We start from the raw sequence: 18,337 nt of genomic DNA on the forward strand, positions 1-18,337 counted from the left end.
AAAAGGATTAAATGTTTAGATGGTGGGGGGTGGGCAGTAAATTGTAGCAATTAAAGAAGCAGAGCTAAGAGACACCTCCATTTTCCATGCCCAGGGACTGAGCTGCTGCTCAGGAGAGGTAACTGTTGGTCCTCATTCTTTCTGGTGTTCTATTCTATCCTCGGTCCAACACGGAGTAAAAAAAGAGCAAAGGAACAAAGTACGTCCCTAAAATCTCCTTAGTGGCTTCTCTTGTAGTTCTCAAACTTTAGATTGCACCAGAATCACCAGAGGCCTATTGGGCCACTCCCTCCAAGTTTCTTGATGAGTAGGTTGGGCCTGAGCATGCATTTCTAACAGGTTCTGATGATACGGACTCTGTTGACCCTGCTGACAGTTTGAGAAGCAGTGGCCTAGGAGCAGGCTGGGAATTCTAGGCATTCTACTTGTAGTGCTAAACCGGGTGACACCTGAAAGCTACTGAGGTATCCAGGCAGAGGGTGTTCTGAGCAGAGCTCTACCTCAGCAGCTTGTCAAGCGGATCAGAGCAGGGGTACTCAATGCTGACTGCACACTGGAGTCACTTGGGAAATTCATGGTGGCCTGGATCTACTCCCAAAGATTCTGCTTCTATTAGCTGGGGCAGAGGGTGGAGTGGGAGGTGTGGGGTGGTCCGGCTTGTGCATAATGATTTTAGAAGCACTCCAGGGGTTTTTAATGTGCAGCCAAGTTTGAGAACCACTGAATTAGCAGACAGAGGTAGACAGGCCAGTCACATTACTGTAGTTAATTCTGTATTCCGCTATACTAAGCAACAATTCAGGAGAATTGTCACCGTGAACAAAATCAGTAAGTCAGGACACCAGATCCCTTCATTTTCTACATGGGAACTCCAGTCCTGGTGCCTCCACAGTTGAGTGAGATCCATAACCTGAGGTCCTAGCCTCCCCATCAGCTCTAACAGCTTCTGGTTCCATGAAATAAGAGGTAGGATATGTTTGGTTTTGGACACATCAGCGCTTACAGCAGTTGCCAGTTTTTCCCTGGCAGGGAGTCTGAAGTTGTTGTCCTGTAACCACCACCACGGTATTAGTAATCCTAGAAGAAAAAATAGGGCACACATAGAAAAACCTCAACCGGATGGTGACAGATGAAGAATTAAGAGAATGTTCCTTGCAGAGCAAAGGATGTGTCAGAACACAGTTCTAAACTTGTCGAGGCTCTTCACATGCTTATAAAGTGTAAAGGCCAGCAAATGGTTAGTTCGTAAATGAACACCAGTGATTTGTTTTAGTTACTGACCTTTTAAGAATAGAATAATTTATGTTTTACAGGGAACACATCAGGAAGCTCAAATCAATCCATTTAGTGGATTTACCATTTTAGTGGTAAAAAGCCAAATCAGGTCGGCATCTGTCTTAATAGCACGTTCCAAAACTGGCTTTCAGGAGGGCCATACCCTTCGGGCTGACAGGATACTATCCTGGGCATCTGGTAAAGTTACCTTGTTTATGATGCATGAGCTTTTTCTGTAGGACCAACAAGGGTGGTAAACTGTGCTGTGTGGTTTCTCTCCTTTTAGTATAAAATGCTTCGAGAAAGCAAAGCTTGAAGAAAATATTTGCATTGAGTGTGAGGACATCCTTCCTTTAAATACTAGAGTGTGCAATTTTCATATGCAAATGACCACGCTCTTCCCCCAGGCATTCCCCTGTCCCCTCATCGCCTAAACCAAGAAGTGAGAGGCGCCTAAGCCAAGAAGTGAGAGGCGTTAACAGGAACAATTGCCTGTTTGCGGACTTAGTGAGAAATAAGGAAATTTGTTTGTCCAGGCTGTTTTAATTTGAGATAAGGAAACCTTTTAAGAGTAGGATGAACTAGGGGCACCTAGGTGCTGAGTGACTCTTGGTTTCAGCTCAGGCCAGGATAGTCGGCCACGTTGGGCTCCAAGCTCAGTGAAGAGTTTGCGTAAAGATTCTCTCCCCTCTCCCCTGCTCTCTCTTTCTCACTCTCTCTAAAATAAGTAAATCTGCAGGGAAAAAAAAAAAAGAGAAGGACGAATCATATTCTAACTGTGAAATGTATCCATAAACTAAACTACAAAGACGATTCAATAAATGTAGCAAGCTTACTCAAACAAAACCTGGGTAACTCTAGGGGACCAGCCAGTCACAGCAGAAGCCTGTACAGCTGGTGCAGGGGCTGGGGCTGGTGGCGGCAGCTGGCTGACATTTAGGTCTGGTGACTTCTATCAAATAAGAGAAGCAGAAGAAAGGAAAAGATCTTTTATTTTTTTTTTATTTTTTTAATTTTTATTTATTTATGATAGTCACAGAGAGAGAAAGAGAGAGGCAGAGACATAGGCAGAGGGAGAAGCAGGCTCCATGCACCAGGAGCCTGATGTGGGATTCGATCCCGGGTCTCCAGGATCGCGCCCTGGGCCAAAGGCAGGCGCCAAACCGCTGCGCCACCCAGGGAAAAGATCTTTTAAAGGATATCTGTGAACTAACACAATCTCATGGAAGAAAAAAAAAAAAGAAAAAAAGAACCTAAAAATCACTTCCATTTTGTTTCTCAAGTTCTCAAAATCCAACTTACATACTCTTTTTTAAAGACTTAACATGACATTTCTGTTCTTACAGAAAATATGTATATACGCATGATGGAAGGACACTGTCATTAATGGGACCTCTCCAGAAATCCCAAAACTTCTCTTAAATCCCCTGTACTGTTATCCAGAAACTTCTTTAGAAAAATATCAAAAATAGTGAATTCCAAGGAGAGGGAGTTTCATTAAGTTGTTGGGATCAGGAAATTCCTATTTCAAGACAACCTAGTGTTAAAAAGGAAAAATGGTTTCCCAAAGTTGCTTCTGGTCGAGACTCAGCGTTCACAAGTGGAAAAATTCAAAGACTAATTTAAGTAACTGGCAAATAAAAGTCACCCACCTATGGAAAAGGATTACAAACATTTTAGGAGGACTCTGCTAAGTGGGCCGGTTAATGACAGATCATGAAGGGCTGACAGAGGCTCTTCTCAGTGTCACCAGGGCCAGAGCACACGAGTTACCTGCTCTGAGGGGAAGCCCCACCAGGCATTAGACAAGCTTTCATCAGCGTCAGCACTGGCAATTATATTACATTGTGGAGTGAAAGAAATAGTGGTCTTAGAGGAGCTGGTGTTCAGTAATCTGCTGTGCCATCCACCAGACGGTTAATTTGGCCAGGTCTGCATGTCATTCTCTTACGTGTAGAATGGGCATAATGCCTACCACAAAGAGGCGTTGTGAGGTGAAAGAGAACGTATGAAAGAATCCTTTGCAAACCATGAAAACAATGCATTTTCATTAAATGGAGATACTGCACAGTCTCATGTCATTTTGGAACCTGTTTTACCCAAAACCACTTCTGGCGAGGTCAATCTTTTCACCACATTTCTGGCCAAGAATCCCTTTCTTGACAGTGTAGTCCAAGGTAGAGCCTAAACTTGATGTTTTCCTTGAAAACAACTTAAGCTGTTTTGCGTAACTCTTGCCTGTGCACCTGTGCGGGACACAGCAGCCAGTCTACTTAGGAAGCAGGTTCGGCCCAGGGTCACTGCTTGCTCGGCGCCCCTCTGTTCCCTTTTCTAAGGCTGGCGTGCGCCTTGTTCACTCCTTTTCCTGCCACCTTCCAGGCAGATGGGAACAGTGTTGTCTGGGAAGGGTGGGTGGGTGCCTGGTGATGCTGCATTCCCAGGGAGACCTGTAGCACTGTGGTTTGGGACGCCGTAAGCTTCTGTGTGTGCCTTTTCCTTGCCCTTTGCCTTTCCAAACCAGCATTTTTAATCTCTGATGTATCAGTACTCACTAGTTAACACATAGGCAGGATCCCCTTCCCCCCGCCTTTGCCCCACTACATCTGAAGGGAGAATTATTTATTACTCATTTGTGTGGAGGAAAGCAAATCTGTTTCTTCTGAAATATGTTCCTAGTGAAACAATCAGAAGAGGCATCCATTCTCAGTCCGTCACCTTGCAGTTTAGGGGGACTCAACTGTTAGTGTCACAGGGCTCACAACAGTTATTTAACTGCTAAGATTTCTAAAAGTCCGACGCCGGAGCTTTTTGGTAGGGTGCAAGTTTCTTTTGGAAAAGGCCTGCTCCCTACTCATCTTGATAACTCAGGGCCTCACTACAGAAATCTTTCCTGAGCTGGCCCAGTCCCTGTGTCCTCCGCTCCTCCTGTTCTTTACTCACATTGGCTAATCAGGGCCTCGGGAGTAGACTAATGTTTGTAGTCCGATAGATGGAAGGCAGTGATCTTTCTAGGCTCCGGCATGCCTTTACGTTTGCTTGGCTCATGAATCCTCTTTTTTGTGGGTTAATGGGGAAAAAAAAAATATTCCTTGCTCGTGCTTTCATGTATTCAGGGGGATTTTATAAATTTTTGTCAGAGCTTAGCACATGTTTTAGTATTCTCCTTGAGTGTGGGCTGGCAAGTTAGTCTCCACAGGAGAGAGGACCATTTGTAGCACACCTTTGACTTCTCACCTCAGCCTCAAAGTTCTGCGAGGACAGAGCCTGGCAGTGAGGACAGATATTTCCACAAATATCTGGATATCTGGAGCCCTTGTTCCTCAGCTGACGGCTGTCCTCTAGTGTGTTGTGTCGTCCTGGCCCAGGCCCCCCAAGCCACCGGCCTCCTCCGAGGAGAATTATCCTGGTGACGGCTCTGCTGGGCAGTGGATAAAAGGTGATCTTGCCTTTCTTGGATCAGAAACTGATCAAAGCAAGAGCACTGGCTTCAGTAATGTCAAAATGGAATCACTGAATTCTACGGAAGACATGGTTGGTTTATCTCTGCAAATTTTGAGAAAGAACAGAGGCAAAACTCTTGGAGAGGCTAAAAGTTACTAAAGTTTTAGACCAAAGAGCTAATTTTTAATTGCATGGCATGGTGATGAACATGTTATCACTTTGCTACATACAGGATTAAATATACTACAAAGATGAAAATTTATTAAAAAGATGTCCAAATGCCAGCCAATGTCCCACTTACTTCAAGCCACATTTGGCCCAGCCCCGAGCAATGTGGCCAGGCTCCAGAGCAGGCTCTGGAAATGTCTGCCTCACAGTCCCTGCAACATCTGAAGGTCCTAAACTCTTATCCGCATTAAGGAGAATATGAAGGCAGCTTTACTTACTTCCTTAATGGGCAGCCCCTCAATCTGGAGAAAGGAGGAACTATGTGGCTCTAGTAGTGCATTCCACTGACTTCTTGACATTTTTGAGGCAGTGGCTAAGGCTCTCTGAGAGCAGCAAACAGTCCCATTAAACTTCTAAAACTGCAGAATTTCTCATGCTTGGAGGCCCTTCCTGTGCCTTTTTAAGGGGCTCTGAGGCACACCCCAAGTCCAGTTCTATAATCAAGATGCAGAAACCATTCACCTTGTCAGTCCCTAAAACATATGGAAATAATCGTAATGCTACCTTGGATGCACGCGGCTTTTGTCAAGTACCTCCAGGAATGTTATCTCAGTTAATCCTCACAACAGCCCTGGGATGACGGTGGTCATCTCCTCAGTGTCACAAATGAGGACACAGATAAAGCTTTAGAGTAAAGTAACTAGTCCCAATATCTCTGGCACAGAGCCAAGGTCACATCTAGATCTAAGGTCTTTATGTAAAACGCTTCCCCACACCTTCCTTATCTGAACCTTCCCATCAGCCGTGCCTGGAAGATTCAAAGCGCTGTGTCAAAGGGAGTTTGGAAAACATACCTGTTGGCAAGCAAATAAGACTGGGCCCGTGGCTAAGCCAAGCTTCAGATCCGCTGACGTTGGTTTGCCCATCTGGTCAGAACATGAGGTGAAGTCCAACACATCATCTATCAGCTAGCAAACAGAAAAAAATATGTCAAAAGCACTGCCATACTGGTGTCACCGAGGCCCTTCCCACTGTGCCAACAGGTCACATTCTTAAAAGGCAGCAGACCCACCTGAAAGGCTATGCCCACATTTTTTCCGTATTGATAGGCAATCTCATGCACCACCGGGTCCGGGCATCCTAGGACAGAGACCTGAAGCCGAGAGAGAAATCTGGAATGAGTCGCTGGCAACAAGCAAGCAGCCAAGCCTTGCACACACCCCGTTAAGAGGTGATGAGGCTGTATTATGCAGTCAGGAGATCCTGCCCTCAGAAGGACACCAGACATGCACAGAATACCTGTGTTTTTAATGAAAGGGCTTCAGTTTCAATCTCAGATCGTGCTCTTAAATTCTTGGGAAGCTACTTTCCACCCCTCTGCTCCCAGGATTAGCCATCCTTCTTGCTGTTTCTAGCACTCAGCAAGTCTGGCCTAAATGTTGTTTTTATTTTTATTTTTCTATTGATTTAGCTCTTATTTTAGGAATAGATCTCCTAATCTGCTCTCATCACACTTGATGTTGCCATATGTAGATTTCCTCATTTGTATTTCCTTTCTTTTAATAATTTTTGGTGATTTCCCTTATTTCCTGACATGTCTGTAACAGCCTTAAGCCTCACACTTTCGACAGATACTGTTTTCTCATTATCAAAGGGTCTTCCCTGGTCCTACTGTTTCTATATTTCTCCAGCAAGAAGCAATTAACTACATAAAAGCTCCCCCCTCTCTTTTTCAGGGGAGGAGAAATAGGACTTCAAAGTCTTTTTAAAACTCAAGAAAACCAAAAAACAAACAAAAACTCAAGAAAACCTAGCTGGCACTGGCCACTTGAGTGCATTTCCCATTGCTCTAATAAGCATGCTAAGCAGGCAGGCCTGGTCACATTCTAGGAAACAAAGACTGGGTAGAAACCAGACAAGGGGAACAGGAGGGGCATCAAGTCCCTTGGAGAGGAAACGTCTACACCGAGTGCGTGAGAAAACCAGGTGGCACCAGGGTCCTTTCGGGAGTGGGTCCCTGATGGTGAAAGACCTTCAGTCCCCATCCCCCACCCCACTGGTCGGGGCTCAACCTCCTTGCGCTGGGGCCGGGCTCTGCAGTCAGGCTTCTCCGAGGCGCGGCGACCCCCCTCATGACGCGCGTCATCTCGGTGTATTGCTTGACATTTTTGTGCTTCGGTTTCCTCTTCTGTAACGTGCTGGACGAAGCACTCAGCTCCTAGCGTTGCCATAGGAATGCATGTGATGCTACTTTTAAACCTCAGCACAGTGCCTGGCATCTGATAACTCTAGGGCTTTGTGATTATTAATAATCCTCCCCCCACTCATCCCCTGGATGCGGAAACAGGAGCTGGGCAGTGTCCATGCACCGTGGCTAACGAAAGGCGGATCACACAACTTGCTCAGCCCTGACGATGCTTCTGATGACGTCAGGTAGCCTGTGATTGTCATCTTTGGCGGCTCGTGCTCAGATGACAACATGCGTGTTGTCGAAGGTCACTTCCTCCAGTGTATAATAAACTTATAACTGCTACAGGGACAGACTCCTCTTTCCAACCAAACTGAAGAATCCACGAGGCCACGTGGGACACAATTCAGAAACCGTGACAAGAGTCAGGATAGCCCTCAAGCTGGCCGAATGAGCAGAGGAGCCTAGGCAGCCTGGGATGTGCTGCGCTCAGAGCAAGATGCCCTTTCTCGGCGGAAATGACTCACAGAGCACTCCCGTTCACGCTGTGAACACAAAACTGCACAGAAGTGCCAGCTTTCTTCCTGAAAAGTAAGAGACACTAAGACGAAACAAAACAAAACCTCCATTCTATTTCTAAACTCACTGGATTAAAATTTAGGGAGTGCCTAGGAGAGCACATCACGTTATCTCAGTTAAACCTCACGACGTTTCATAAGCGTCTGCTCTGTGGTTCGCGGGTGGCAGGAGTGCACACTCCCCGAGCACCAGCACGCGCCGGGGGCCAGCCTGAGAGTTGTCGCAGGTGCACTCGCTTACCAGCGGCCGGAGCCACACAGGGCGGCGCCAGGTGCTGCAGGGCTGGGACGCCGTGGAATCGGGGCTGGAACCCGAGAGGTCGGACTCCGAGGCGGCTGTCGCTCACCGTACCAGGCTGCTTCTAACGGGCACCCAGTGGAAGCCGAGAGGGCAAACCGTGAGCCCGGGAGGCGCGAGGCTGCGCCGCCTGCGGTGTGCGCCCGCGGGACGGGCTGTGCTCAGGGGGCGCCTCGTGCTTCACAGGCGCCGAGGGGGGGCACCGTCCGGCCGGGTCTCAGCGGCCCCCCAGGCCCGGGAGGGGCTGCCTGGCTCTGCCCTTCCAGCCGGGAGGGCCCCAGGCCGCGCAGCACCACAGCGCAAAGGGGGTGCGGGACTCCGCTCCCGGCGTTCCAGGAATGACAGAGGCAGGGAAGTGGAGCTTGGCTGAGCCTTCCGTGGGAAGCGGACCGCGGCCGGCGTGCTCTTGTGCCTCTGCTGGGGGTCACGCTCTGGAAGGCTCACGAGCCCTGTCCCAGAAGGCCCGGGCCCGGGCCCGCGCGCGCCTCGCCGCTTCCAGGCGTGGCTTCCACTGCACCGGACCGCCACCGCCGGGCGGCGGGAGATTCTCGGAGCTTCGTTCTTACACGACAGACCCCAAACAGGCCGTTGTCAGAAACCAACCGGAAATACTAGAGAACACAGGCAGCGTAAAATCACAGATAAAGAGCTCATATTCTTAATATAGAAAGAGCTCTTTAAAATTGCAGGGGGGAGGGGAGGACCAAACCCGCTAGAAGTGGGGGGGGGGGGCAGAAGACGCGGAGGGGCAAGTCTCAAACATTCAAGGTCTGAAAATGGCGTGTAAGCACCTGGAGAGATGTTCAGGTCCAGAACCCCGCCGCCATCCCACCTCCCCTCCGTCGGGGCCGGCAGAGGCGGCGAGGACGGCTGCAGGCGGGCATCGGAACCGCGCACAGCTACCCTGAAAGGCACCCGGGGCCGCGCTAACAAAGCGGAAGCCCCCGCGGGGCTCGGGCCGGCCCGGGAAGGCGCCAGCAGCCCAGACGCCCGCCTGCAGGCACACGCCGGCGCGCTGCGGCGCTCTAGCAGCCGAGGACCATTACAGAGCAGCGTGGGGCGTTTCCCTCAGGTGTCCTGAACCGAAGACGGCAAGGTGCAAAGGTCAGACAAGGCGCACACCGAGCACAGGGCACGGCTTTTCCTTGTAAGAAAGGAGGGGGCAGGGCAGCCCGGGTGGCTCAGCGGTTTAGCGCCGCCTGCGGCCCGGGGCGTGACCCTGGAGACCCGGGATGGAGCCCCGCGTCGGGCTCCCTGCGTGGAGCCTGCTTCTCCCTCTGCCCGTGTCTCTGCCTCTCTCTCTGTGTCTCTCATGAATAAATAAATAAAATCTTAAAAAAAAAAAAAAAAAAAAAAAGAAAAAGAAAGGGGAGGTCACAGGCCCGTGTGTCCATTCATCTGTGTAAACAGGTGGAAGCAGAAGCTAAGAGACCAGGTCTGCGCGGGACGGGTGGAAGGATGTGGACGGGGTGCGGGGAGGGACCCGCCGAGGGGCTGGCGGGCAGTCACCTGTCTGTACAGTCCGGACTCAGAGTTATGTTAACGTTTCATACACTCGAAACAACAACAGCCTCCAACCGAAAACACAAAACCCCTAAGAATGGGAGGGAACTCCTAAAATGGAGTTAAAAGGAATTTAACCTGTATTTCAAATAATGACATATAGCCACATTGAAAAGGGGCCAAGGGTAACTTTTGAACACAGATTTTTTATTATATTATCCTCAGGCTAAAGATAAAAAGAACAATAAATAATGAAGGTTTTTTGTTGTTTTGATTGTTTTATTTTGTTTTGTTTTACAGAGATAGGAGGTACCAATTTTTTTTTTAATTTTTTTAATTTATTTATGATAGTCATAGAGAGAGAGAGGCAGAGACACAGGCAGAGGGAGAAGCAGGCTCCATGCACCGGGAGCCCGACGTGGGATTCGATCCCGGGTCTCCAGGATCGCGCCCTGGGCCAAAGGCAGGCGCCAAACCGCTGCGCCACCCAGGGATCCCAGGAGGTACCAATTTTTAAGCCCCTATCGTATATGTCTAAGGGATTGAGAAGATACATATTTTGTGGAGAATGGGGAGCTAAGCTTCTTATTCTTGGGGATCAGAGGTGCTGACACCACCCCCACCTCCTCTGCAGTTGAAAATCTATGCATAACTTTTGACTCCCCCCAAAACGTAACAGCCTACTGTTGACCAAAAGTCTCAGTTATGAACACATCTGATTAACACATATTTTGGAAGTTATATGTATTATATCCTATTCTTACAATAAAGCTAGAGAAAAGAAAATGTTATTAGAAAAATCACAAGGAAGAGAAAGGACTGTCACACTGCTGTACTGTATTTACTAAAAAAATTTTTTTAAAGACAACCCACATTGAAGGACCTGTGTAGTTCAAACCCTTGTTGTCCAAAGGTCAACTGTCCGTCGGGAAAGAAGGGAATGCTAGAAGAAATCAGGAATCCTGTGGTGACCTCATGGTTTTGAATACACACAGATGGGATATAAAAAGACCAAGATATACGCATATCCACCTACATATATTAAAATTTCCTGGCTTTCTCCAGTGGGCAGGTCCAATTATACCTAAGACAAGATCTTGGTTTCTAAATACCATTCACCAAAAAGAAAAGAGCTCCTTGGAGAAATAATGAGTCTCAGTGATGGGAAGGATAAGATGAGCCTAGAACATCTGCCAGAAATTCAGGATGTGCTAAAAGAACAAAGAGGGTAGATTAACAGGACACAGGAGCCAGTTTCAAGGGCCTTTCCTATTGGCCAAACTTGGGATAATTTGGCACTTAAATAAGTAACAATGAAGGGTTATAATCCACAGAATGAGAATCCAAGAGTCCATATAGATAAGATCTTCCTTAAAACAGAATGCCACTCTATCGTGGAAGCGTAATATGAAAGGAACGATGGAATCCACAAAACTGTCATTCAGAAGAAACATCGAAGCAATAAATGACTTAGGAAAGAATCATTAATAGATGCAAAAACCAGAGTTGGATAAGAAGCAGATTTACATAATCTCAAAATACCTCCCTAAGTAGGGAAAAAATAGTAACTTTAAAGTGAAGAAACCTGGTAGCCACCACCCCAATCAAGCTGAACATCACCAGTAATAGGACAAAGGGACATCATGTGCCCCCCCGACAGTACGACCAGAGAAGGTGGCGTCCCTTCTGCTTGCTGTCTTCCCCCACTCTGTGACCTGGAGCTAACTGTGCGAAGTGGCAGACAAATCCCAACTTGAGAGGCTCAACGACACAACCAGCCTGCACCTTTCAAAATTCCAAGGTAACGCAAGAACAAAGACCGGCCAGGGAACTGCTCCCCACTGAGACTAAAATGTCACGACAGTTAATGCAATACGAGAACCTTGATCAGTTCCTGAACCAGAAACATTTTCCCCCTTTGTTACATTATTATGACAGTTGGCAAAACAGGAATAAAGTCAATCTGCAGATTAGAGAAGAGTACTGTACCCAAAGTCCGTGTTCTGCAAATACGAGCCACAAAACAAGATCCTGTAGTGGCACACTGTGGCTTTGAAAATCAAGTACCAGGAAGAGAGATCCCATTGATTCCAGGCTCTATGCAGCACTGGAGAGAGCAGAAATAAAAAAAAAGAAAAAAGAAAAAAGAAAAAGAAAAAGGAATGAATGCAGGATTACCATACCCAGTTCTGGGTTTGAATCCCAGCTCAGCCACTGTTTGCCTGAGTAACACTGGATGGGCCACTGGACCTCTCAGATCTCATTCCCATCAGATTTTCTGGGGAACAAATCATAGACTTCATTGGTAAGCTCCAAGCTCCGATGTATTCTGTATGACTATGTACACAAATATGTAACCACTCATTTAAATACATTACTTCTATGTTCCTATCAATCACTGTTATAATCCTAGATAGCCCTCTCTTAGATTTTATACTATTTCTATGAAAAATGCAAGGAGTGGTTAAGGATGGAGGGGAATGGTCTTTATTTTTTATTTTATCTTTTTTTAAGATTTTATTTATTTATTTCACAAAGAGAAAGAGAGAGAGCAAGCAAGCTCACATGCTGGAGAGTGTCCAGCCGAGCGAGAAGGAGAAGCAGGCTTCCTGCAGAGCAGGAAGCCCGATGCTGGATTCCAGCCCAGGACCCTGGGATCATGACCTGAGCTGAAGGCAGATGCTTAACCAACTGAGCCACCCAGGCGCCCAGGAAATGGTGTCTTCAGCAGAATAAATTGCAAGCTGCTAGATTTCCTTAATTCCCATACCATCTTAGATTGTGATTAGTTATTCCGTAATAATTCTAATGTTTAAATTCTCTGTACTCCCTCTTTTTGGCACTTTTAGCTTGCTTTGCATGAACTTTTAGAGCCCACAGGTCTTTGCATTTTGAATACCAGGTATATAAAAATAGCCACTTTGAATATGTAACACCTCTGGAATATTTCTACCCGTAGGCACTTAAATATAGAATCTTTTATTTAAAGTGCTCACACAATGATTTTGCTTTATTATTCTAACAGTTCTGGAGTTTAGGAATAAGTCACATAGAAAGTGGGTAGTTGTGGGATGATGCCAGCATGCCTCCTAGTGGATAACATCAAGCATTTCATTTTTAGAAAGGGCTGAGCCATGGTACTCTGCACATCTACTGTTGCCTTGCTAGGCTGGGAAGAACCAGGTACAGTTTATACATGAGTATGTGTGCTATCATGCCTCTGGCTTCCCAAACAGAGAGGATACGATCACTGCGATCACTGCTTTCCTTGGTGCCTCAGGTCCATCTCCTTGGCCCTTTATAGGGTTTGATCACTGAGGGTATTAGTACCTGGTTCTGTGGGACACTGTGTGAATGACGATCTCAGAACGTCTAGTTCCAACAGTCCCACTGCCCACCAACGCTTCCTCCTGCAGGCTCCAGCTCATGAGATCATCTGTGAGCTTCACCTAGCGCCCTAGTGTGCCTTATGAGATTGGCGGTCTATCTTCGTGGAGACTTTGACCATCAAACATATGATGTTCAACGAAGGGTTAATGTAACAGCTTTATGGCACCTCTTTTCAAATCAGTCATTCTCTAATTCAGCATTCTAACGTCTATCATATTTTCAACCATGTATTTTAAAAACTACACTTGCAATTCCTTGGAAATAAAATATCAGCCCTTTCAATAAAGACAAAAATGGCTGAAATGGTGGCCAGCATGTTCTATGTAACTCACATTTCTTAGAGTTTCAATTAGTCTTTTCAGGAAGAAAATGTCTTAATTCTTTTATGACTTGCAATTATCCACTTCCTGAACTTTTCAAAAGCGAGACACTATTGGCAAGGGACCTTTTTCACCGGAGAGGCTGAGGAAAAGCTCCTCAACTGCAGTAATATTAAGAGGGCGTGATGGCAGCAATGTGCACCTGCCCCTTGGAATGCTCCCTCTGTTGCTGCTTTGATTGCAAGGGGCCAGTGCTTGCCCAGGATGTGTCTCTGCCACATTGGTTAGGCTGAGATACGTTAGATGAGCAATTCTATGGAGAGAACTGGCTCTCATTTAGGGGCGAGTCCTGAATCCCACATGTTCTAGTTGACAGATTAAGGAGAATACTGACTTTTTAAAAAAAGAGTGGAAGGAAGGCCAGGGAGAGAAAAAGTTATGGTTTACATTGGATTTATATCCAAAGCAAAACGTCTTGTTTTTTTTTTTTGTTTTTTTTTTTTTTTAAGTAGGCTCCATGCAGGGTTTGAACTCATGACCCTGAGATCAAGGCCTGAGCTAAAACCAAGAGTGAGACAGGCAGCCCGGGTGGCTTAGCAGTTTAGCGCTGCGTTCAGCCCAGGGCGTGATCCTGAAGACCCAGGATCGAGTCCCACGTCAGGCTCCCTACATGGAGCCTGCTTCTCCCTCTGCCTGTGTCTCTGCCTCTCTCTCTGTCTCTCATGAATAAATAAAATTAAAAAAAAAAAAAAAAAAAAGAGTGAGACACTTAACTAACTGAGCCACCCTGCTGCCCTGAAAAATGGCTTGTTTATATTTCATGGAAAAAGACTCATAGCACAGGACAAAGAACAGTAATGCAACCTAAGAGGTGTTTTCTCCTGGGCAAAGAATATATTTAAGAACACGGCACTTCATAACTTTTTAGGGGTAAAATGTCAGAAATGATATATGGGACAGCAATTGTGAAAGACATCATTTATGAGAAGTTGTTCAAAGCGTCACACAGTTTAGAGATGAGATGGGGTGAAGAGGGCTTATTTTGCTTCTGCTCTTGGGAGGAAAGATGAAAGGCAAAGATGTCCGCACAGCAACAGAAGACAGCAGAAACAAAACCCACAGCAGAAGTTCTCCGCTGTTTGGGGATGTAATTCTTTTCTCAATGACCTCTTGGGATTTGGGTTACTATTTTTAGGTTCTCCAATGAAATGTTCCCCAGGAAAATTAGCTCCCCCAAAAAGTGCCATGAGGCTTTTCTTTTTTTTTTTTTAACTTGAACAAAGACAGAACGTACATACTGCTTTACAACTGTTGGCTATCAGGCTGGCAGTCTTCTTGAAGGTCTTTTCAAGGTAGTGTGCAAATCTTTCATTCTCATTTTCTTTTGACCCTAGCTGAAGAAATTCACCTATAAAGAAAGAAAGCGGTCATTTGCAAGACGGCTTGATTTGCCTGGCTAATTATACGGAGATTCCAAATAAGATAGAAGAAAATCAGAATTAACCTACCACGCACCAAATCTTCAATAACTTGTGTTAAAATAGATATAACAGTGGTATTTCCAATTCGTGCCAGAGCCATGGATGCTGCAGAAAGAATTAAATCGCCAGCAAGAACAGCCTAGAAAAGAAGAAAACCCATTCTGAGAAAAATATCAGAGTAGAAAAATATCAATATCATTGATATCCAAAAATATCAATGGAGCTGGCTCCTCAGAGTGGGGTGGGGGTGGGGCGGTCCATCTTGGCTGTGGTCTTCCCCTCCCTCCTCCTCAGCAAGACTGTGGGTCACAATCAGTAACAGACTGGGGACATCGGTGGAACTGAGCAAGTATATATATACCTGGGGCTGCCACCACCCCCGGCCCCACCAGAGTATGGTGGCCCTCAGCTGAAACAGGGCTCCCCACTCAAATTGGGCTATTGTGCCTCTGTGCTTACATCTCTTCTACCTAGAAGAGCAGCCTCGTCTGCAGTTAGCTCGGGTAACACTTCCAGGAAACCCACCCGGATTCCTCCATGTGAAGACACCAGTCTCCTGTGTGAGCGCGGCACCCCTTCAAACCGCTATCTCCCTGCCTGATTCCCTATGGACCAAACTCCTCCAGGGCACTCAGCACAACACACCCTTGTCTCACTGAAAAGCAAACCGAAGGAATCCTGGCTCCAAGTTCAATGTTCTTTGTGCTACACGATCTTCTTTAGATTGGGAGTCAATGCCCCTACTGCAGTTACAGCTTGTTATAAATTATACATAATTGAATTGTACTCTGTAATCAGATATACTCATCTGCATATTTAAAGCTATGCATGAGGGGATCCCTGGGTGGCTCAGTGGTTTAGTGCCTGCCTTCAGCCCAGGGCATGATCCTGGAGTCCCAGGATCGAGTCCCACATCAGGCTCCCTGTGTGGAGCCTGCTTCTCTCTCTGCCTCTCTCCCTCCCTCCCTCTCTCTCTCTGTGTTTCTCATGAATAAATAAAATCTTTAAAAAAATAAAAATAAAATAATAAAGCTATGCCTGAGTTTTGTGTTGTCATTAGTCATAAATCATAAATGCTAGATTTCTGAGAAATCTTAATTCATAGAATTTTCAATACCTTATTTTAAGTTTTTATTGTCTTAGCTCTAGTATCTAAAATAAGTGATGTTCAGTATGTTTACCTATTAATCACTGTACACAGCATGTTATACAAATTATCTCAACATAAACATAAAAACACATTTAGAGTCACTGTCCCCATTATGATATATAATATATATATTATATATATATATATATATATATATATTATATATATATATCTCCACAGATACATCCCTCATCCACCCTGACGTCACTGGCATCCTCACATCATCAGGACTCTGGATCTCTGGGCTTTTAGGTCTCTCCTCTTGCTGGCCTCTGCATAGTGAAGCCACCAGACGGGGCTTTGGGGATTGCCAGGTAAGAGAGGCTGAAGGAAGGAAATGCTGGGCCCCAGGCAACCACTGAGGCTCCTGGAGGAGGCGCTGTGTGGCCAGATTTTCACTGGAAACACAAGTACTTTCCACTAAGAGGCAGAAAAGGGGAGGGAGCTGGCAGGTGGGCCACGCAAGGCAGACCAGTCCCAGGCTGCAAGAGGCCCCAACAGTGGTGATCACCGTTGCAGGAGAGAGACTGTGAATTTGTTCTCTTTAAGGCTGTAGGACAGCCTGAAACCATTCGGCTCACTACAGGGACATGTCATCAAGTACCTGTGACCCCTCCAAAATGAAACTGGGTAATGCCCCCACCACTTTTTTTAAAAACCACATTCTGATGTATGGAATTCTGTCAGCAGGATACAAAACCTTTAATTTAAAATTTGAAATAAAAGATTTATAGAGGAGATCACATGACTTGATTACACAGCCAAGTCATGTACACAAAAGCAAAACCAGCCTGTGAGGCTGACAATTAATATGCATTTCTTCTTTTTCATAAGGCCAATTAGGAAACAGGAGTGAAGCTGGTGCTATATATACACACACGTGAGGGAAGGTAAGCGGAGGGAAACTTGTTCACTCTGCTGTGTCTCTGCTTCAAATGGGCAGAGCGGCCAATGGGGGCACGTGTGGGGGGACGCCGCCTCCAAAGGCCCTGTCCCTCCTAGTGTTCATTGGTTCAGCTCCTTCCCATCTTCAACCAGTGATTTAAGTATCTTTAGGCAAAACTCCCCTTTATACATACCCCCCTCAAGAGGTGCTAATAAATTACTATGGAAATATGCTCTAAAATATACATGTATGAACCAAACTCAATATAGAGCCTCTATTTAAAAATGTTAAATTTTTGCAGTTATGTGTGTATATATAACTTTTTACATATTTATATTTTAAAAACATGTATGTAGCATACATATATATTTCAATTTTATTCACTTGCCATGACATTCTTGCACATGGCAGTCATTAAAAGGTTAAAGAATTAAATTGAATCTGAGTAATCTAAGCCCAAAAGTAAAATTTATGGTTCCTCATGAAATATGCTTTTTGGATCACAAAAAAAATCCCTTTCTCTATGATCAAAAGGAATTCTAAATAAAACTGTGAATAACCAGAAATATGAAGCTTATTTTTTTATGGTTTTCTCTATTATCAAATATATGTACACAGACAAGACATGAAGACTATTCTGAAAATTGGAAGGCCGCATTTGAGGAGACATATTTTACTTAATGAGACAAATCTGAAAAATAAATGCAATCCAAAGAGCATGTGAATGGGTAAGAAGATGAAAAGGAAACAAAACATCATACCTTCTTTTCACCCCAGATCTTATTAACCGTGTGTTTTCCTCTCCGAGAACTTGCATCGTCAATGACATCGTCGTGTACCAGACTAGCAGTGTGGATCATTTCTGCAATTAAGGCTATGGAGCGCTGGCTTGCTTGCACATCTCTAGTTAACAGAAAGCAATGCTTTTTAAAGAGACGCCGCCTATAACCTTCTCAGCAATCATCTTGTGAAAACTGGACATCCGATCTAGGATAAAGAATTTTATTTCTCTAAGAGAAACTGTATAAACACTTTGGCTTCCCTACAGAGCCATTTCTAATATTTGGAGAACATTCTTTTTTTAAAAAGATTTTATTCATTCATTCATTCATTCATTCATTCATTCATTTATGAAAGACAGAGAGAGAGAGAGAGAGAGAGAGAGAGGCAGAGACACAGGCAGAGGGAGAAGCAGGGTCCATGCAGGGAGCCGGACGTGGGACTCGATCCTGGGTCTCCAGGATCAGGCCCTGGGCTGAAGGCAGCAGTAAACCACTGAACCACCCAAGCTGCTCCTTTGGAGAACATTCTTAAAACGCCTAAGATACCCGGCCAAAATTCTGTTTTATGGACAGCACATTTAGAAGGAGGATTCATATGATTTACAACCAAAAAAGCTTAAACAGCTCAGAAGGCTGGCCATCAGGCTGAAGAATCACCTTTATGCCCCATAATCATGGTCTTGGGCATCTTGGGCAGTTGGTACAAGTTAATGATTAGGTTACGAGTAGATCTCAGGGGTGCATGAGGGAGGCAGGTTAAGAAGCGTTGTGGAAAAGCGTACTTTAGAACCCATGTCACTATGTTTAAAGTTTTTTTTTTGTTTTTTTTTTAAGATTTATTTGACAGAATGAGAGCAAGCACAAGCAGGAGAGCAGC

General features: G+C 45.5%; 1 protein-coding gene across 9 annotated transcripts in view; it reads right to left on the reverse strand.

The window, feature by feature from the left end:
• PDSS1 (decaprenyl diphosphate synthase subunit 1) overlaps window positions 1–18,337 on the reverse strand; it is a 43,749-nt gene that overhangs the window by 3,368 nt on the left and 22,044 nt on the right. For 3 of the 9 annotated variants that reach the window (XM_025463896.3, XM_025463895.3, XM_025463893.3), the window contains exons 5-9: window positions 17,440–17,581; window positions 14,670–14,781; window positions 14,460–14,569; window positions 5,957–6,037; window positions 5,739–5,852 (exon numbers count right to left, since the gene is read on the reverse strand). In XM_025463896.3, coding sequence (XP_025319681.1) covers window positions 5,739–5,852; window positions 5,957–6,037; window positions 14,460–14,569; window positions 14,670–14,781; window positions 17,440–17,581 — 559 coding nt within the window. Of the gene's footprint in view, window positions 1–1,003; window positions 1,078–4,509; window positions 4,819–5,738; window positions 5,853–5,956; window positions 6,038–14,459; window positions 14,570–14,669; window positions 14,782–17,439; window positions 17,666–18,337 lie in introns of those variants that run through there. The other 6 variants (XR_003142855.3, XR_007403764.1, XR_003142857.3 and 3 more) reach the window with 6 other exon arrangements.

The sequence above is a fragment of the Canis lupus genome, chromosome 2, assembly GCF_003254725.2.
Source record: "Canis lupus dingo isolate Sandy chromosome 2, ASM325472v2, whole genome shotgun sequence".
NCBI classification, from domain to species: Eukaryota; Metazoa; Chordata; class Mammalia; order Carnivora; family Canidae; genus Canis; species Canis lupus.